This window comes from Molossus molossus, unplaced genomic scaffold (assembly GCF_014108415.1).
Source record: "Molossus molossus isolate mMolMol1 unplaced genomic scaffold, mMolMol1.p scaffold_m16_p_4, whole genome shotgun sequence".
Classification (NCBI taxonomy): Eukaryota; Metazoa; Chordata; class Mammalia; order Chiroptera; family Molossidae; genus Molossus; species Molossus molossus.
Window position 1 is genome coordinate 23,130,207 of NW_023425377.1, and position 21,631 is coordinate 23,151,837.

General features: G+C 53.7%; 1 protein-coding gene across 1 annotated transcript in view; it reads right to left on the bottom strand.

Moving 5' to 3' along the window:
* The window catches only part of PPARGC1B (PPARG coactivator 1 beta), a 99,083-nt gene that overhangs the window by 6,280 nt on the left and 71,172 nt on the right, over nucleotides 1–21,631 (bottom strand). The window contains exons 2-8 of the mRNA XM_036240651.1: nucleotides 18,866–19,039; nucleotides 11,863–12,078; nucleotides 8,714–8,830; nucleotides 5,400–6,528; nucleotides 4,504–4,540; nucleotides 3,862–3,926; nucleotides 2,524–3,316 (exon numbers count right to left, since the gene is read on the bottom strand). Of these exons, the coding sequence (XP_036096544.1) occupies nucleotides 2,524–3,316; nucleotides 3,862–3,926; nucleotides 4,504–4,540; nucleotides 5,400–6,528; nucleotides 8,714–8,830; nucleotides 11,863–12,078; nucleotides 18,866–19,039 (2,531 nt within the window). The remainder of the gene's footprint in view (nucleotides 1–2,523; nucleotides 3,317–3,861; nucleotides 3,927–4,503; nucleotides 4,541–5,399; nucleotides 6,529–8,713; nucleotides 8,831–11,862; nucleotides 12,079–18,865; nucleotides 19,040–21,631) is intronic.

The window sequence follows — 21,631 nt, forward strand, 5'->3', positions numbered from 1 at the left end:
CCACCGTGCTGATCATAACCTTCTGAGCCTGGTCTTCCATGCCTTTAGGGACAGAAAGCCCTTTCACTTCATTCTCGTATGTGATCTGATGACAAACACCGATGAGGTCTTATGTTTCCCCACTGTTCCAGATGAAAACCCTGAGGCTCAGGTGCAATATGGGATTTGCTAAAACTAGAAAGTGGGGAAGCCAGAGGAAAAAGGTGGTCTGATGAATCTAGACCTACTGCCCTCTAGTGGTTCGTGCCTGGCCCAGAAGCAACGCCGTCCATCACAGCCCCATGTCCAGTCCGGCTGTCGGGCTGCTCAGTCCAGATGCACAGCTCAAGGAGGCCCAGCAGTGTTGAACACTAGTGCCTTCCTGCCGGTCTGCACATTGCCCTCTCCTCCGGTGGGAGCATGGCATGGGAGGCGGAGCCAAGTCCGACTCTGCCACACACTGTCTGCATCCTTGGGAATATGATATAGCACAGAGGACAAGAGCAGGGCTCTCGAGTCAGACAGTCTGTGTTGAATCCTGGCTCTACCACCTCCCTGCTGGGTGACCTTGGGCCAGGTACGCAAGCCCTCTCAGCTTCAGTTCATCTGTGAACTAGGGAGATCAATGGTATCCACCTCCCCGGCCTTTTGTGAGGACCAACTCAGAAAATGCACGTAAATGCTGAACCCAGGTACTGCTCAGTAACTGCCTGCTATATATTTCTATTGAACTTCTTTGAGCCTCAGCTTCCTCATCTATAAAATGGGGATAAGAAGATGTGCCCTCCAAGGCATCTGTGAAGCTCAAATAGGGCAACAGAAGGGGATATGACCTGCAAACTCTAAGGTGCTATACACTAAGTGTTATCATCCACTTGCAAAGAAATGGGCAGTTCCCCTGAGGAGCTGAGAATGACCGGAAGGTACCGCAGGGCTTAGAGTTTATTAACCCAGCTCACAATGCTTCCCGTTGACCAATGTTTGGCAGCAGAAGCACAGGGACAGAAACGTGGGCCTGGAGAAGGCTGATGAGTCGTTTACCAGGCTTACCAGGTGCTGAGCTCTGCCAGGCAGCCAAGCAGAAGCTCAGTTCACTTTCTACAGCGAGCAGAAAAAGCCAGGCCTGAACTTGGCCCAAAAGCAAAGAGAGAAAAAGAAGTCATCAGGGTTTCCAGAGGCTCCCGACTCTTCGCCAGCAAGCCCACGAATGCAGACCCTACCTCAACACCCCTCAACCTGTCAGAGGGGAAGAGGCTGAGCAGCGCCAGCTCCTGCCTTGGGGGATGGGTTCCAACAGGAACAGAACCCCCCTAGCTTCTGAGCAAAGGTGGTGGAGACTCTGCCTAATGTAAACACTGAGTCATTTAGCTCACAACCACCCCTGGGGAAAGGAGGAGAGCAGAGCCTGAAAGAGAGCTCAGAGGCCTGACGGAAGACAGTTCTGACTGATCATCCTGGCTTGTTATATACAAGGGCTTTTAGTGAAATCACTGGGGAACTCATTTTGAGTAACACAGTCCAGGGCTTCTAAACATCAGTGTACATATGTAAATTGAAAGCTGAACTTTTCTAAGAAAAGGTATCTTTCTATTATCGAATTCTGGTTCTCAGAGTCTCACTCTGGGGACTTGGGGGCATCATCACTTGGGAACTTGTGAGAAATGCAAATTATCTACCCCCACCTCCAGACCCACAGAATCAGTCACTCCGGGGCGGGGCCCAGCCATCTGCTGTTAACAAGCCCTCCAGGTGACTCAGCGGCACTGCTCTAGACCCAAGAGCACCATCTAGTGGTCTCTCAGGTGCACCTCAGGCAGAGGGTTTGGGACCTGCATCAACCCACCTCAGGCCTCCCCCAGGAAGATCCTGCTGTCACCAGGGAGAGAAGCAACCTGTCTCCAAGAAAATATGCCAAACCCCCACTCTTTCCGCCCAGCTCCCCAATGACATTTGGACTGGCTCCCTCTGCAGTCCGGTTCAGTGAGCAAAGATGGGAAATGAGAACAGGCTCATGACGCATCATCCCCGTGCAAAGGTAATAGAGCTCCCAGGGGAACAGCTGACTGCTCACAGTGCAACTTGCAGTACCGAGACATGGGACTAAACCTCATCAGTGCTCTAAACCCATGTATCTTTCAGAACACAGAGCAGAATTATGCTAATTCCTGTTACATGTGTCACATAGGCATTAAACTGTGGGTATGTATGTTTCCACTAAAACCCATCCATTTTACAAATATAGATGCAGAAAACAGATGAACAAGAAGTAACTTCATTTAGACATAGGCCCCAAATGGTAGAAAGTAGATGTTCTTCCTCTTCTGAGGCCTGGACACTGGGGCACTCCTGACTTACTCAGCAGGCTGTGCTCACCTCCAGGACTGGCCCACAGCTCCCCCGGGGAGGCCACCTGCTGGCCTCTAACCCAGTCATGGACTACACAGGAAAATGCAGACCCAGTTTCAAGGCTCCCCCCTCCCCTGGCACCCTGGGAACTGGGGTCCTCAGCTGCCCATTGTCCCTCCTGAGACCACCCATCCATACCTGAAGGTCCTGCGGATGGCTGGTGACCGGGAGCGGCAGGATGAGGAGCCAGAGCTGGAGCGGCTGCGGGAACAGAGCTGCCGACTGGCCTTGCTTGGTGGGCTCTGGTAGGGGCAGTGGTCAGAGCGAGGGGGGCTGGCCCCTGAGTCCGCATCATTGTCCTCCTCCTCCTCCTCTTCCTCCAGGAGGAAGCTGCTCTCCCCACTGCTGCTGCTGCTGTCCTCAAAAGCAGTGTCATATTCGGGGCTCTTGCAGGAGGCCAGGTCTTCGTCCTCCAGGGCTGTCTCCAGGAGCCCAAAGTGCTTGGTGAGGCTGGCGCGGATCTCGTGGTCTCTGAGCAGCAGACTGTCCTTGGGGGGTGCACCTGCGTCACGGCTTCTGTGTTCCTCCCTGCCAGGGGCATGCGCCTCAGCCTGCGGGGCACCTTGCTGGGGCCAGTCCTCAAGGCGGACCCCAGATGGCTCCCAGGACCTCAGCACCTTCCTTTGCAGGGTACCCTCTGGCTTCAGCACCTGGCAGTAGTCATGGTCTCCAAAGGAACAGGAGAAGGGGCGCTTCTGGCCAGCCTGGGAGGGGGGCTGGGCTGTGGCATGCCGCAGGTGGGACAAGAGCTCACTCCGCTCTGGGTGCTTCTTTGGCAGCTTGTGGGCCGCCCCTGTGGCAGCCCTGAGCTGGAGGCCCTCTGGGGTGGGGAGGCTGGGAGCTAGGTCTTTGCCTGGGCTGTGCTTGATGTCCGGCTTAAAGGGGTCCTCTTCTGCAGGCTTGTATGGAGGCGTCGTGGGTGGGGTGAGTCCTACCCATGCAAGAGAAACGTGAGGTGGAGACAGATCAATTCTCTAAGAAACACTAAAACCCTTCTTTGTCTCCCCAACTCCTACTCGTCCTGCAAGCTCAGCTCAAATGCCCCTGCTCTGGGTACCCCACAAATCTGCCCAGGCCCCACTCCAGTCCCCCTGCCCCCCACCTCTGTGCTCTCAGAGCTCTTACGCATACTTTGGAACCAGTGGGAACAAAACAGGACTCCTCATGGTGTGAGTCTGTCTCCCACATACGACTGCAGGCTCCTTCGGGGGCAGAGGGTGTGGCTCTCTCTTTTCTGACCCTGAATCAGCTCACAGGCCGGCTGGCAGCTGAATAGCTGGGCCGGCCCTGACTCTCCTCCTTATAACACCCTCGCTGTGTATGTCCAGACCTGGTGTGTCACTGTGCTGCAGTGGCAGGGAGAGCTCAACGGGGCCCCCCTCACTGCCTGAGGGGCCGCTCAGTGTGGGGGACTCAGTGCTGGGCATCGTGCCAGCTCCCCCAAGGGCACCCCCCACAGCTGAGCCCCTGGCTCACCTGCTGTGCCACAGAGTTCCACTGTCAAGGTCTGCTCAAAGCTCTTCTTGCCAAAAGGAGGGTCACTGGTGGGGGCAGGGAGGACAGAAAGGAAAGACTAGTCAGCTGCCGGCTCCACCTCCCCGAGCACGCGAGGAGGGCAAGGGGACCCTGTGACAGACCTTGTTCTGCTGCCCATGAAAGTGAGGCCTGGGGAGAATGTGCTGGGGACCCCCTCCCCCAAATCCTGGGCTTTAGAGGAATTCAAAGCTGCAAGAGAGATCTGCTGGAGAGTGGAGGAAGGACAAGGATCGTCGGCCCCCTTATTTTACAGGTGGGGCACCTAAGGCCCAGAAAGGGAGATAGACTTGCCCAAAGCCACACAGCATTTCCAGCTTTTCCCCACTGAGAAAAGAACTCTTCTGGTCCTGGAGAAGACAGCTTACAAAATAACGGAGGCCTTGATTCCCCATCCTTCTCTGGGCCTGCAGAGACTAGCTTCTAATAACAGACTCCCTTCTAAGGGAGCCCAGCTCCTGAGAGCCCCACTGGACAATGAGGCCACAGCATGGGGACAGGGCCAGGCTCAGGGCGAATGAACCGACACCTCCCCCGCCCCAGAGGACAAAGTTTCATAGTAAACCAATCATTTCTACAATGTACCTTTGCGACAAGGTCAGCATGGGGCACCTGGGAGAGTCTGAAAGAAGACAAAAAAGAAAAAAATTAAGATTCCTCAACATGGCGCCATTAGTGTTTCCCTCAGGTGGAGACTCAAACTTCCACTGGTACCAAGCACAGCTCCCTTCAGACATGTGACTCAAAACCTTCTACCATTTTCAGGGAAGGGCAGGAACAACCCAAAGCCACCTCCTTTCCCAGGGTCTCAGCTACATTAACCACTGGCAGATCCATTCCATTTTGCAGAAAGAGCAGATGGGTACAAGGGCGACCCCTCCTGGCCACACGGTGTAGCACAGCACAGAGAGTCCAGAGCCCAAGGCCAGTGGCTGGGGCTCTGCCACCTGTGGATGCAGCTGAGGAATCAGTAGATATTCCTGTGCCTGTTTCTGTGTCTTCAGATGGAGATTATAACAAAACCTACCACACAGGGTTTCTGTGAGATCAATCATCTAGGCCAGTGTCTGGCGCAATAAGTACACAACAGATAACTATTAATATCACCACTATCATTACTATTTAAAATTCACCTTCATTGTGGAGCTGAATTTATAGACACACCTTCTGTGACATCATCACCCAAGAAGTCTTCTTTAGAGCACTTATCACAATATGTAACTATCCTTTTTTGCTTACTTTATGATTGCCTGTCTCCCTCATCAAGGCAGGCATCTCAGTCCTTGTTCATTAACGGGCGCCTGGCCCATGCATGATGTATGGGTAAACCTGCAGATCCGCCCAACTAGCCCATTGTACAGAAAGGCAAGTTGAGATCCAGAGGGGAGAAGGGACTTGCCAAGGCAGGGGTCCTGGCTGCCAGCACAGGGGGTGCTCTACATCCCACCCCTTCCCCTCTCCTGCACACGGACTCCAACTACCTCTGGAAGGGAGCCGCAGACAGCTGGGGTCCTCATCCGTGTCCCCACACCCACTCTCACAGGGGCTCTCCAGAGCCGGGATCTGGAGTCCCCGGAGTTGCTGCTGGTCTTGGCCACTGTCCTCATCTGTGGGGCTGCCCAGCTCCCCATCTGTGTCATAGGCCTCGGGAGCCAGGCACAGCGAGGGCAGAGCTCCTTGGGGCTCTGCGGGGACCAGCGACTCATCAGTGAACGTCAGCCAGGGGCCCAGCTCAGGGTTCAGTCTCCTGGAACGCCGCACTGGGCACACCGAGCTCTCCAGCTTCCTCCCCAGCTTGGTCCATGGCAAGCCTCTGCCAGGCCTTTTCCAGCCCCACTCTTCCTCCTCCTCTTCCTCTTTTTCTTCTTCTTCCTCCTCCTCGTCCTCATCTTCCTCCTCCTGCTGCAGCCTGGCCAACCGGCTGACATGACCTTTCACCTCCAGCCGCAGGGGGCGCAGGCTGGGACTGGGCCCGGTGCTCTTGGGAGAAGCCGAGATCCTCACCTCCTCCACGGGGGACGGGCGGCCAGAGGAGGCCTGACTGTCTTTGGGCCTGTGCTGGGGCCTCAGGGAGGCGTAGACAGGTGTGGCCAGACGGTAGGGTTTGCTGACATCACAGGGGACATCTTGAGCCAGAAGCTCCCTCAGGATGGAAAACTCAGCCCAGGTGGCTTTGGAAGGATGCTGGGTCCGGGCCCAGGGTCTGAGCTGCTTGGAGGGGTTGCTGCAGAGTTGAGGGGCTGGCTCTGGGGCCTGTGGGTGCAGCTTCCTCTGAGGGAGGCAGTAAGTATGCATGTAGCGAATGAGCTGCACCACCGCCTGCATGTCCTCCGGGGAAACCTGGGAGCTGGGGCCTGCCCTGCTTGGCCCTGGGGAGTCCCAGGGAGAGGCTGGAGCTGGCTGGGGGCTCAGGCAGTCCTTGTCGGGTTCCTCATCCTCCTTGGCAGGGAGCTGAGAACTCAGGGGGACTGGTGGCTGCAGGCCCCTATCTGCGGAGTGGGCTCTGGCCTGGAGGCAGGATGGCACCGAGGTGAGGTGCTTATGCAATTCTGTGCAACTCCGGCCCTGAGACTGCATCGTGGGGGCCTTCTTCTCTTGTGTGCTGTCCACCTGGAAAGGAAAAGAGACCAGAATGAGGAGGGAGGCCCACACTGCTCCTCCCCTCTGCCCCACCCCTGTCGCCACTGGCTGGGCTCACCAAGGATCATCAAAAATTGCCAGGTGTGTTTTTTTTTTTTTTTTTTTTATCCTCACCTGAGGACATTTTTCGTACAGATAGAGTGGGCGGGAGAGAGAGGAAGAGAGAGAGAGAGAAACATCGACGTGAAAGGGACACATCGAGTGGCTGCCACCTGAATGACCAACCAGGGCCGGGGACAAACTGCAATCGAGGTACATGCCCTTAGCGGGAACCGAACCCAGGTCTCTCCGGACCACAGGCCGACGCTCTAACCGCTGAGCCAAACCGGCCAGGGCCAGGTGTGTTTTTTTTTAACTTTTTTTTTCCTTTATTGATTTTAGAAAAAGAGAGAGAGAGAGAAACATCGATGAGAGAGATCATCAATTGGCCACCTCCTGTATGCTTCCCCAGGGGATTGGGCCCACAACCTGGGCATGTGCCCTGACCAGGAATCAAACTGGCAACCTCTTGGTGCATGGGTCGACACTCAACCGCTGAGACACACCAGCTGGACAAAAATTGCCAGGTTTTGCGCTGGCCAGTTTGGCTCAGCGGTTAGAGCATGGGCCTGTGAACCAACGTATACCTCGGTTGTGATTTGATCTTACTTTGGTTGGGGTCGCACAGGAGGCAACCACTCGACGTGTCTCTCTCACATTGATGTTTCTCTCTCTCTCTCTCTCTGCGCCTCTCTCTTTCCCTCCTTCCTTCCCACTCTTATCTGAAAAATCAATGGAAAAATATCCTTGGGTGAGGATTAAAAAAATAATTGCCAGGTTTTACCCATTTTATCCCCAGCTTCCAGCACAGAGCACGGCACCCTGCTGAGCTCAGGGGAGGAGGAACAAGGACCGAGCAGCCTCCTGACGTGGCCCCGCCCCTCCCAGGCTCCCAGCAGAGCCCGCCCTGCCGTCCACGCCCTGTGCTGCAGCGTCGTCGTAGGAGCGCCAGGAAGTACATTAGTGGTTGCCTGGGGCAGGCGTGGGAACAGGATTAACTATAAATGGGGGCACTGGGGATCTTCACGGGATGGTGGAGATGTTCTAAAACTGGATTGTGGTCATGGCGGCACGTCTCTGTAAATTTACTAAAAGTCATTGAGTTGTACTTCTAAAACAGGTGCCTTTTATATGTAAGTGGCACCTCCATAAACTGTTAAAAAAAAAAAAAGAGCAAAATTCAATAGCTTTCCAGTGCTCATTGGATAAAGGGAAGACCCCTTGGCCAGGTATTCGGAGCCCTCTGCAATGTGGCCCCAGATGTTGGCTCTCATCGGCCTTATCTGTCCCCACTTGTCTCTACAGGTGCTTCCCTCCAGTGCACCTGCCTCTTTGCTGAGGCCAGAACGGCTGTCAGGTGTGTCTCATCCTTGGGGCACTTCCTTGCCTCCCAGAGGGCAAAGAGCTGGCTCACCAAGGAGCTCAGTGGCTGCCCCCTCACCAGAACAGAACTCAAGGGGCAGACCTTTGCTTTGGGAGGTCAGCCAGGGAGGGGGCCGGGGGACAGGGCCCCGCCCCGACGGGAGGTTCCTACACAGATCATGGTCTGAGGATGTGGATTGAGCCCAGTCCCCGCAGGAGTGTCCCAGGGCAAGAGGAGAAGATGTGCGAGCTCTGAGTAGCAGGAGCGCTGGCTGGGAAAGTGCCCCTCTCCTTGGAAGTCTCGGAAGACAGGGCCCAAGGAGGAAAGGGGGCTGGCCTCGCTCCTGGGTGTTCACAACAGAACTGTCAACGCTCCAAGGGCTCCCCGAAAGAAATCCCAGCTCCTCACCGTGGTCTCCACAACCACGAGATCTTATGTTTTGGGCTGTTACCCCACAGAAAAAGCCCCGAGGACAGGCCACCTCTCCCTTGCTCCTGCTCTAGCCCAGCGTCTAACACAGTGTCTGGAACACGGGTGTGGGTGAGAATGTCTGGGGCTCTTTCTAACCCTCAACTTGGCCTGGGTCTCAAGAAGTGCCCAGCACACCAGCTACAAGGACTGTGTGAGGAGCGACGAGGGAAGCTGGAAATTGACTAAACTCGAAACCCCTAACAAAAGCTGAAGGCTACACACCTCCTCCCCCCAGAGGCCACCTGGGGGCCCAGGTGGGTTTCAGGGCATGCACCAACATACCTTGACACAAGGCCGCTGACTTTTGGACCTGAGGCCTGCCCGGCGCCAGGCAGCCCCTTCCTTCTGGGCGTCGGAGCTGGACGCTGGATAGGATGTGGCGAGCAGAAGCTTTTGCAGCTGTGGGAGAAGCAGAGAGGAGAGGAGCTGGGGCTGAGCCACAGCCAGAGGGCACGGGGAGGGGAGAGGCCTGAGCTCAACCAGCCCCGGGGCTGATCACGCCCTGACCCGGGCCATCACAGGACCACGGGAAGAACGCAGGACAGGCGTCTGATGACCTAGAATACGTTCCTGATACACAGGGTGGGGCGAACGTAGGTTTAAAGTTGTTCATATGAAAAACAGTACAATAATTACTAAATAATTATAATACCAGAATAAACTCCGTGTGCCATGTACTCACAACTGCAACCCTATATTTACCCTACCCTGTACATCTTATTTTCACAGAATGGGCAGACGTTACCTAAGATTTGTTTGGGTTTCTCAAAGTCACAGATATTCTTCTTAGGTGATTAATTCTGAAAAGGACTTGCATTTTACTGGGATGCTGGTGTGAGGTTGTTAGACAGTCGGCTCTCTGTACTTAATACTATGACACAGCACCTCCAGCCACCCAGCTGCCTCCCCACCAGGAGAAGCATGTGACGCTTCAGCTTGTCTGGCTTTTCTAATTTTTCTCTGAAAATTGCTGAGGCACTCACACTCCTGCACCGAGAGCAGACGACAGCGCGTGCAGCCGAGAGAGCAGGGAGTGAGCGGGTGCGGCTGGAGTCCTACCAGGGTCCTACTGCAGCCAAGGTTGAGAGCAGGTCGGGAAGTACGACAGGTTTTTGCTAAAGTACCGAGTGCTTCCATGGGAGTCACGCCCCCCAGGTCATCCCAGCAAGGAGTGCAAAAGGTCCAGGAAGCAGAGAAAAGGCCACCCCACACTTCCCTAGGAGCTGGAGGAGCCTCACCACCCCACCGAGACCCCAAACCAACACACCCATCTGTGACTCTCTGACGTGGGCAGGAAAAGTTCCGTGGACTGGAGGGAAGGGACCTGGTTCTGGCCCAGCTCAGCCCAACTCACCATGATACCCTGCACAAGTCCTTTACATCTCTGGGCCTTGGTTCTCCACTGGTATAACAGGGGCAGGTAGAGTCAATGACTATATCTGAAACTCTTTTTGACTCGAGTCACTCTAAGAATACAATAGAAGCTGGTGACCTCGAAAGAAATGCACAGGTCTGTAAGGGTCATGGGTACCTCAGTCCAATGGTGGACTCTCTGGGATCTATGACTCCAGGTTAAAAACTGAGGGTGTGGACAATGTCTCGGCACCCTTCTAACTCTGTCGGTATATTGGGAGTTTAGAGGGTGAGTCTGTTTCCTGTGTACCTAGCACAGTGCCTGAAAAAGAGGTGCTCAAAAATGTGTAGAATGAAGACAATCAAAAGCACTGAAGAGAACAACCTATGACCAGTAGGGGTCGCTCTCTGCCTCGTGGAGGTTTGGTCCCTCTCCAGAGCCTCCGACAGAAATGGCACCGAGAGTTCCTCTTATTTCTACTACTTATGGATCCTGCCCGGGCTATTACTTAGAGAGCATTTATTGAGCAACTTCTATGTGCCAGGCACTGTTCTAAGTGCTTTACATGTTATTACCTACTGCATTCCTCCTAAAAGCCTTTGAGATAGGCACTATGTTTTATAAAGATTTTTTAAAATTGAATTTTAGAGAGAGAAGGGAGAGGGAGGGAGAAAGAAAAACATCCATGCGACAGTGAAACATCCATCAGCTGCCTTCTGCATGCCCCCTACTGGGGATCGAGCCTACAACCTGGGCATGTGCCCTGACTAGACATCGAACCAGCAACCTTTTGGTTCAAGGGACGATGCCCAACTAACTGAGCCATACCAGCCAAGGCAAAACGGGCACCATTTTTTACTCCATCTTACAGACCAGGAAGCAGAATACCTGGGGTCTAGTGTTCACTGGCACACTGACTTGCTTGCTATGTGACCACAGAAGGGACCCTCCCCACTCTGGGTCTCTATTTCCCTATGGTCCTAATGGTGACCAAGAGCCTTCCCAGCCCCCAGGAGCCATAGCACGAAGATGAGGACCCCTAGACAGGTGAGTGTAGCTGGACTTCACACCCCATGACATCTCGGCTTTTGTACCCTCAGCCTGAATCAAGGGCAACTGCTATGAGCAACTCCTGAGGTCTAGAATCTGGTAAAAGATGAGACCTCCTCCCCAGAAAGCTGTGACTCATCTGCACATTCCCACACTCCACATATACTCACACGGACAGCATTTCACTTTCTCTGATAGAAGTATAAACCAGTTCAACCTCTTTGGAGGGTACTCTGGAAGTATCTGTCTAAACTGAAAAAATCATGTATCTGTAGACCCAAGAATTCCATTTCTAGGGAAGGTATCCACTTACATGGGCAAAGGCCACTGTACTGGGACAGTGACAACAGCACTATAGCAATAAAAGAGTTGGAATAACATAAATATCCATTAACAGGGGAACTGGTTAAAGAATCGTTGGTACATCCTTACAAAGGAACACTATGCAGCCAACAAAAAGGATGGAACAGAGCTACTTGTGCTCATCTAAAAGTGTTGCCAAGGCACACAGTTCACTGAGAAAAAGCAAGGTGCAGAGCAGAATATAATGTAGGCTCCCTTTTTAGAGTAAAAAAAAAAAAAAGGTAGAAGAGGAAAATCATAACAGTTCAGTAACCATGGTAACCTCTGGGGAAGGAAAATGTGATTGAGAGACAAATAAGGAAGTTTTGCTTCTACCCGTTCAGTGTCTGCTTGAGTTTTTACTGTGTGTGTATATATAATATTTAGGAAAATGTCTGTATATAATGTCAAGGTTTTGCAACATAATTAAGGCCAATCCATAATATCCCTAAGGACCTACAGAATGCATGAAGACTGTGGCTAGTCCACCTGGACAGGTGATAAAGGGGAGGCCCAGGGATGCCTCCCACACCCCACCTAGGCTGTCCGCTGTGAACCCCTCACAGCCACCGATGCACAGAGACCGCTGCAGGGGCTGGAGCTGGTTTCCCTACACCCACCAGCCTACAACCAGGCCCCACATCCCAGGCCACCGTCACCTCTTTGACCGGAAATAGGTTCTCACCAGTGAGAGCTCATCCGCCTCATAGGCCGGGGCCGGGGGGCTCTCCAGGGAGGGGCTGGGGGGTGCAGATGAGGGAGCAGGTGAAACTGATGTGCAGGATGGTGCATCTTCGCTGTCCAGGGCCGGGAAGGCAGCCAGACCCACGTCCTCTTCGGGGATGTCATCCAGGGTCTTGGTGAGCGCTGCCAGGAGGGCCTCATTCTCACTGTCGATGATCTGAAGTGGGGCGCGCGGGGGAGAGAGCAGGAACACGGCTAGTCAGTACCCCGGGCTCGGTGTCTTCACAGGAGAAGCCTGCTGTGCGCATGCAGCTGCACGTCCTCCCCCCACCGCCAAACCTTCTTGAATGCTCCCCCATCAGATTCCCTTGGTACTGTGTGGTAGATGCCCAGGAAATGTGTTAGCAACTCCAAGAATCTCAGAAGTTTACGAGCACGCAGCAGGTGATACTGAAAATGGCCTTGCCCTGGGAGTCCCAGGCTGGGCTCTGCCGCTCACCCGTGTGGGAGACACCTGTCCCCTTTATCAGGGACAGCAGCTCCATACCACAGCCTCTTGCATCCAACCCCAGGGACACAGCCCTGAGGCTGGTTTGTGCCCCCAGTAGCAGCATCCCAGTCCCTCTCACCCCTGGGCCCAGGCAGGCAGTGGGAAGGCTAGAAGGTTGTCATCAGCCATGACGATGGCAACCACAGCGACCATTTCCCTGCGGGTGCCCAGGGCTTGCTGGCCTCATTCACTCCCAGAGAGGTCGTTAGTGTGGTTAGGAGTCTGGGCTCGGGAGCTGGGGCTGAATCCCAGAACTCATGCTTTTCGAGTATGGGTCCTTCGGCAAGTTCATTTTTTTTTTTTTTAATCCTCACCCAAGGACATTTTTCCATTTTTTTGTTCAGATAGAGTGGGAGGGAGAGAGAAAGAGAGAAACATTGATGTGAAAGGGACACATCGAGTGGCTGCCACCCGCACAATCAACCAGGGCCAGGGACAAACTGCAACTGAAGTATGTGCCCTCAGCGGGAACTGAACCCGGGTCTCTCTGGACCGCAGGCCGACGCTCTCACCACTGAGCCAAACCAGCCAGGGCACAAGTTAGTTTTTTCATCTGTTGACTAGGATAACAACAGTACCTACCTCATAAGGTTATTGTTGAGGACGAAATAAGTTAACATATATAAGAATCTTAGAAAATAGTGCCCGGCACATATAAGTATTCATTACTACTGCAATAACTACTATGCTAATTTCTGTGATAATGGTGGTGATGATGGTGATGATGGTGATGATGATGATGGTGATGATGGAGGTGATGGTGAGGACGATGGAGGTGATCGTGATGATGATGATGATGATGATGATGATGTTGATGATGACAGCACCCATTCCTCACCCACCTCTTTCCTCCTTCCCTTTCCCTAACACAGACATACCGATGGCTACTCTGCCTGGTGCTGTCTGGACACTGGCGCTACAACATGCCAGGACTGGTACAGCCCCTGACCATGCAGCTTACACTCCAGTGGAGAAAAGAGTTCAGCAAGGAAACAAACAAGGTCATTTCAGAGAATGAGAAAGGCTGGGAAGAAAAGAAAAGAAAGCTGTGATGAAGAATAAGAACACGGTGTGGATAGAGGCTACTTGGGGGTCAAGTGCTGCTCCGAGCAGCTGAGACCTAAACTGATCGGCTGAAAGACGAGACGGCCCGGCCAGGCAAAGGGTGGAGGAAAGAGGGAAAAGCGAGAGCCAAGGCCTGGGACAGAGGATTTGGCTGATAAGAGGAGCAGAAAGGCTCTGTAAACACCGCCTCGCAACAACCCCTAAGAGTGGAGTACGATTCTACTCTCCATCTTACAGGTGAGGAAACCTCACAGAGGTTGAGGGAGGTGTCCAGAGTCACACGGCAAATCCAGGTCAGAGACAGGCTTCCACCCAGCACACCACCTGCAGAGGAACCGAGACCCCGCCTTCTCTGATGTCTGAGATCTATAACAGGGGTCAGTGAGCGCACACACATCCAGCCCCCCAGCCGCACACCCAGCGGCCCTGGACTGCGGAGGCTCACACGCTCCTAGGTGAGGCAGCAAGCACCTCCTTCAGTCATCCCTGCTTGCTGGGCCTGTTCTGGCAGGAAGCACATTCTGTCACATGCCGCCTCCCAGCACTCTTTCCCACCCCAGGTCAGGCTGTTTATCCTTCCTTCAGGAAGTTCATCTGAAATATGCATCTCGTGACGGCCTCTTGGCCGCACTAAATCTGTTCCAGGCCTTGCAGCCGGAGCAGCAGCTGAGTAATTTGAAGGGGGACATGGGGAGAAGAGAACAAACGCATTTGTAATTTTTGGAACACAGCTAAGAATAAAAGAAAGGTCAAAAGAAGGTTGTGGTTGGGCCTGACCCAGGCCCTGGGGATTGGGGGGGGGGGGCGGGGGGGCAAGGGTAGATCTAGGTCCATGGACTCTGGCTTAAGAACGCAATGGAGCCTGGTGTGTGGCTCAGTTGGCTGAGCGTCATCCATGCAGCAAGAGGTCACCGGTTCGATTCCTGGTCAGGGCACATGCCTGGGTTGCAGACTCGATCCCCAGCAGGGGGCATGCAGGAGGGAGCTGATGGATGTATCTCTCTCACATCAACATTTCTCTCTTTCCCTTTCTCTCTCTCTAAAAAAATCAATATAAACATATTGAAAAAAGAAAAGAATGCAATGGAGCTCACTTGACTTACCCCCACCCCCGCCCAAAGACTAGAGTGCCCCTGTGGTCCCAGAACAATCCGTCTAGCCTGACAGGGAATTAAGGTCTTGGAACCTGGGGCTCAATGACCACTCTTTGGGCTGATCACACGGGACTCTGCCACCACAGGGTGATCTTGGATAAGTCATTTCCCCCGCCTAAGCCTCACTGCTTTGTCTGTAAGATGGGGGGCCGTGACCCCTGGCCACCCCCCTCCCAGGTGTACTAGGAGGGCAAGCCAGGAAGTGATATGGAAATGCCTCCATGCCGAGCTCAGGGCCTGAAGCATGGGGAGCACCCAGCCAGGCTTTTTAAATGGAAGAACGGATGAACCACACAATGAATTCTGGTCACCAGGAGAGACTAACACTAAGGTTTCACAGCCTAGGTGCTAGAGGGACGTTGCGCAGAAATGAGGTCATCAAGCGCTGGATGGAATGAGAATTCTTTCTTTCTCAGAGGTAGCCAATGGCCCAGAGATACTATGAATGCTCAGATATCAGCTGGATCCCTCCGGCATCACAGTGCCCAGGGATGTCACACATGCGACAGCAGCGCTGCGACTCCCCTTCCTGCTAAGCAGGTGTGGCTGTTCCTCCCCTGCCAGCATCTTTTGTAACACAGCCCTCCAGGCGACGGCTGCCAACCCAGCACAGGGGGCGTGCACAAGGCAACTCATCTGCCATTCTTTTCAGGGCGGGGAGAATGAAGGTCCAGGAGAGACTTGTCAAGGCCACACAAGGCCGCAAGTCAGAGGAGGGGGTCAAGGATTTACCGGGTGTCAGGCATTGTGCTAAAATGAATACAAAACGGCAGAGACCTCAAGAAGCCCCATCAGGTTGGTATAAACAAAATGACTAACAAAAGGCCTCCATGGTCTCCCCAGCCACCCTGAGCTGCTCCAGCTGGGGCTGGAGGCCCTGACCACCTGGGAAGAAAGGCCATTCCTGTGCACATCGTCCTCTCGGCACCGTAGGGTAACACAACACAGGGAGCTGGGCCACCCCTCTCTCTTCCTGGGCCCATTAGCTCGACTCTCCCAGCTCTGCTTAGAAACGCAGTGTAAATTAATGGAGAGTTAATCAGCTGAGGAAGGGATATTAATAGACTCGGCCCCACCCCCAACCTTCCTGAGCTGATTTCAAGCTAGAGAAAAAGGAGTCTTGAGGAAATCTGAAGGAAAATGCTTCATTTTGGGCCTAGGGTGCTAGAAGGGACGTCACAGAACAGAATTTAGGCTCTCAGGGCTGGAAGGACACTCAGAAGTCCTCTGCTGTCCAGGGGGCTTAGCTGGGGTCCAGGAAATCAGTTTCCCCCACTTTTTTTTTAACTGGGAGTTGATCCACAGATTGCATCAGAGTCTAAAAGGACCCTGTGACTCCCCCCCACCCCCAACAGATTAAGAACCACTGATTGAATCCATGTTCCTTCCTCATTCCTCACATGGGGAAACTGAGGCCCAACCAAAGAAGCTACTTGCCCAGGGCCACACAGCACATTGCGACAGAACAACCAAACACCTGCTTCCTGCAAGAAGACCGAGGAAGTGCCTGGTGTGGCCTGACCCCAGGACTCTAGGAACACGGAGGAACGAACGCACTGTCCCTGCCCCCGAGGGGCTGTCAAACCTGTCACAGTAGCTTGTTCTCCACTCTCCCCGTCTGTTTCCATAGCAGTGGTGTCATCTGTTAGAACACGGCTCTGACACAAGGCAACACAGCTCTATGAGTCCCACTGGTCAAATGAGGAAACAGCCCCAGCTGGTGTCAGGAGGAGGCTAGAACCTAGTGGCCCCTGAGTCCCAGCTCAAGGCTGTGGAAGGGGTCACATCTGACCTTGGCAGGAAAGAAAACACGACACTCGGAGCCTTCATTCGACACCTGTGATGGACCTGACCATGGCTGAGGGCCCAGAGACGAATAAAAGGCTGATTGTCCTCAAGGAGTTCGAAGCCTAAAGGACACACAGACACGCACACGCGTGCAAGATGGGAACCCGGGAGCGGAAGTCACTGACCAACTGCCTTGGCAGGAGCCAACATGAGAGCTGGCACTGAAGGATGTAGTCATTTGATAAACAGGTATTGAGCCCTGAGAAAGTGCAGGGCTCTGTGTAGAGCCAGGACTGTGACAATGCACAATGCCATCATGTCCCCTGTGCTCGAGGGGTTTGCGACGGGGGCAGGGGAGGAATCGGGCACTGACCACGTCATCACAGGCACCGAGGTGCATCGCTGTATAATGGGTGGAGCTGGCATCGTCTTGAGAGCAGGTGGGGAGCACAGGCTAGGAAGGGAAGAGGGGCTTGGTGGGGGCAGAGATCTGCACAGTCCTAGCCACCTGTGAAGATCCTTCCTCGCTGGGCTGGGAGCCTGCCGGCTGCACCAGGCTGCCTTGTGTCTGAGCCCACGCCATGCACATAGCGGGACCTTGGCAGGACCTTGCTAGTGGGACTGGCCAGGCTCTGAGTAGGCAGGACCTGTACCGTTCAGGTGGGGATGATCTCTGCGCAGCATCTAAACCCCTCTCACCTGTCAGCGTTTTCTGGAAATCGGCGCCCTCTGAGGGAGGGAGCATCACAGCGTAGGTCTCATTCCCTGTGTTCACGTCAAGAATGAAGGTCACCAAGTGGAGCCAGACATGGAGTCCAGCCCTGCTGAGTCTCACAGGGTTGGCAGAGAGGTTGTCTAGCGGTGAGACGTATGGGTTCCTGGGTTACCGTCTTCACCTTGACCTTTTCCAGCTGTGGGACCTCGGACAAGTTACTTAACCTCTCTGAGCTTCACCGGTAAAATGGGCTATTAATAGTCCTTTACTTATAGATTAGACTAGCCTCGGGGAAAACATCAAACTCTTTACCATGGCTCACAAGACCCTGCATGACCTGGCCCCTGCCTACCTCTCTGACTTTATCTCCTGGCACTATCCCCTGAGCTCCAGCCCTCCAGCCCTCTGTTCCCCACCCTGCAAGCCTTCCTGCTTCCCTGCTCTTTGGTCTCCACGAGGGTCCTCCTTCTCACCCTTCAGCTGCAGCACCTCGTCCCCAAAGAGGCCTTTCCTGACCACCTGATCTTTAGAACCCTTCTCATCCCAGGTTTATTTCCTTTTGTGCTCCCGTCACAGTGACCGCTGTTTGGTCGTGTGTCTGCCGATCTAGGACACTCTCCCCTCTAGGCTGTCCAGTCCACCGATGAACACAGCAAACTCTAAACATTTCCAGAAGCAACGATCTACTCTTCAGGACCATCTGAGATGATCGTACGGCACCCAGCACGGCCCCTGACACAGAACATTGTTGTTATCATTACTACGCTGCCAGGCAGGGGCGGCGAGCTAGGTCTTCTTTCCCCGTCTTCAGGCGGGAGCACGTGTCAAGGAAAGAATAAGGAATCTGAATGTGCCCTTCACCCAGCTTCAGCAACATGGCCCATCTTCTTTCATCTATTACCTTCCCGGCCACCCACACACCCACACACTCAAATGCACCCAGAGCTCGCTTTCTTCTTCTTCTTTTTTAATGAGTTCATTTGAGCCAAACTGATGACATATGCTGGGAAGCAAAATCTCAAATGCTCCTGAGCTTGCTTTATTCTGAAGCAAACCTCAGACACCACATTACTCCCTGTTAGAGGGCTTCTTAAAGGAAACGTCACCCTTTACGTGCCCCTGAGGCTGGGCGTGGGAGCACGCGGGGTGAGAGGCATATGTAGCTCTGCCTCTTTTAAAGACCCTCTAGGCTCCGACTGAAAAATGGAGATAATTGTACTTACGTCTGAGAGTTGTTAAGAGATTTAAGTGAATTAACACACACAAGCAGGGATAGTCCTGCCACAGAGTGGGTGCTATGACATCATTGTGGCTATAAAGCCTTGGCTCAGGAGGCAGGCAGAGTGGGCACATGACTTCACTTCTCCAAGCCTCAGTTTCCTCATCTGCAAAATGGAGAAATAACTGCGCCTGCCTCACAGGCTAGAGAAGAGAATTGAGTGAGATACTCCAGGGAAGGGAGGACTTGGAACCTGCCCAACCCACAGAGAGGCTGGGTTCTGACTGCGAGGCAGAGAGACAACAGCTCTTCCCAGCCTTCCCTTTCCAGAGGTTGGGCAAGGGATGAGACCTGCCCAGGATCAGGTGCAGATCCAGGATAAGAGGCATGGTCCCAAGAAGAGACTTCTTTGCATAAGCAAGTGCAGAAGAAGGTGGTGCACGGCGGAGCCAGGCTTTGAGGGGCAGAGAGGGACATGGCTGGGCAGGAGACGGTGCGGCTCGGGGGACACACCTGGAAGAGCTCCGAGTCGTCAGGGCTGTACTGGCTGATTTCAGTATCGGAGTTCTCGGGGCACCACTGCAGCTCCCCGAAGCAGGTGGCCGAGTCGAAGTCGCTGACGTCCAGCTGGGACAGGTCAAGCTCTGGAAAGTCAGCGCAGAGTTGCTCCTCCTCAGACCCCACACCCTGAGGAGACAGGAAGGAAGAAGGCAGGTCAGAGCTGAGCTGGGCAGCAATGTTTTGTTAAAAACTTTACGAGAACCTGTAAATAGAGACCAACTCCTTTACATACCCACCCGCAGCTAAAAGGGGATTTCTGCAAGGCAACGATCCCCCAATATTAATAATGAAACAGCAATAATAATAACGGCTGATGTTATCATGTGATTACTATGTTGTGGACAAACACACCCATGTTCCCAGGGATTTTACAGGAACATCTGTAAAGTCTAAAATGTGGAAGACCATCCGTCCTTAGATAAGAGGTGAATAAAACTAGTATCACCTGTATCGTGGGATACTGCAGTGCTGTTGAACAGAATGAGGCAGGTGTATATGCTCTTTAAGACATGTTAGAAAAGTAAACTGCAGAATATCAGTAGGTAGAATATTATCCCACATGTGTCCAGAGAAAAACCAGGCTACACAACTCTCTGCATACATTAACATGTATGTAACACACAGAAAATGGTCTAGAAGGCCCTACGGCACCCCGGCGGTGGTGGGCATGGACTCTGGGGGACCCTGGTAACATCACTGACTGAACCAGTGCGGTCCCAGGACAGTGTCAGCAGCATCTGGACTGTGTTAGAAACCATGCAGGTTCTCGGGTCTATCTCCAGGCCCCCCTGCGTCAGAAGGGGATCACATTCTCACTCCGATCTCCCAAGTTCAACAGTTACCCATGGAAGGGCTGCCCTGCTGGTTTAGAAAGAGCCTGAGTCTGGAGACTGACACTGACCCGGAACCCCACTCGCCCTGCGGACCTGAATCACAACCCTGCTCCGCAGCTGAGAAACTGAGCGAGTCTCCTCACCTCTCTGCCGCTCAGCTGCCTGACCTGTGAAATGAGGAACCCCCACCTGCCTCGTACGGTCTGGCTCGGCAAGTGCCGGAGAAACGGAGGCTCACAACACCACCAGCAGCATCTCACGGCAGACGGGGGCGGAGCCCCATCACAGCAGTCAGAGGACCGACGTGACACCCAGGAGAGAGAGGTTTGGCCAGGCCTTTCCTTAATTGTTCCCACTTACTAGGCCTCATACATTATGAATAAATGTATATTATTAGCTCAACTTGACACAGGAAAAAGGCTTTTATCCGAATTTAGGTCAAATGTCTTAATTGGCATTTTACAAGAATCCTGCGCACACAAGCGGCACCAGGGCAAGTTCTCTCAAGGGGCCCAACCTGCTCAGGCCAGGAGCACGGTGCTCAGCCTGTCTCCGGGGACAACCCCCACCACCCGTGCCCTCCACCACCCAGGATTCCTCCACCCACTCGTGTTCAACCACCATGAATACTGAGCACCGCATCACTCTGGACCCCGCCAACACCCCGACCACAAGTCACCGCACTCAACTGTGGTCCGCAGGGACACTCAGGTATTCAGGTGGATTCGCAGCCACCTCTGGGGGACGTCCTTCTCCTCCTGGCCCAGGGGGGCTGTGGGGATGCAGCAATCTCCTGCTCTACATGGACGACTAGTTTCTAGTTTTTGGCTATTAGGAACAAGTCTGTAACATTTGTGTATAAGTCTGTGTGTGGGCATTATGTCTTTATTTCTCTTGGGTAAATATCTAGGAGTGGACTGGCTGGGTCCTATGCTAAGTATACGTGTGATTTTATAAAACTTCCCACATTGTTCTCCGAAGAGGTTGTACCACTGTACATCTATCGAGTGTGTGAGTGTTTCAGCCGCTCTATACCCTCAGCAGCACTTGGTATTGTCACTCATTTTAATTTTAGCCACACTGGTAAGTGCATTCCAGCATTTGTTAAGTGCGATGAGCCAGGCACAGTGACAGAGAAGACTCGGTCCATTCCTTCATGAGTTGACATCTCCGTGGGCGAAGAAAACACATAAATATTTCATTATAGATCATGTTAGTGCTGGGAGGGAAACAAACCAGGTGCGCTGATGGAGGATAACGAGGGGGGTATCTACCTTGTTTGGCGGGGGGTGGGGAGGGGTGTCAGGAAACGCTTCCTGGAGGAGCTGACATCTGAGTTGACACTTAAAAGGAGCCAGATGGTGGAAGACGGGGGAAGAACGTTCCAGGCAGAGGGCCCAGCAAAGGCAAAGGCCCGAGTGTGGGCCAAGCCCAGAGCACGAGGCACCGCCCAGAGATCAGTGAGGCTGTAGCCCGGTAAGCTGGGTGGGGGGTACAGATGCCTTCAGAGAGGCAGGTGGAGGCGAATCAGGTAGGGATTACAAGGAACTTGGGGTTTGCTCCAAGTATGATGGGGGTGGGGCCAGCCTAGAAGTAGGCAGATGGGTTAGGCTGGTACAGTATCCAAAAGAGGGGCAGGTGGCAGGGCAGGGAGGCACCCCACTTGGACTCAGGCGGGCCTGTGGAGCAGGACAGAGGCACCAGGGTGCTGGGCGGCGGGGCCCCCCGGCCAGCAAAGCCTAGCAGTGGTCTCTGTGGGGAGCTCCTCCTGTGTTCCTGTCCACTTCATCCCAGTCGCTCGGAGCAGCCGCCTCTGGAGGCCTCTCTGCTTGAGGCTCAGAAACAACGTCATCATCAGAATCCCAGACAGGCCAGGCACCAGCAG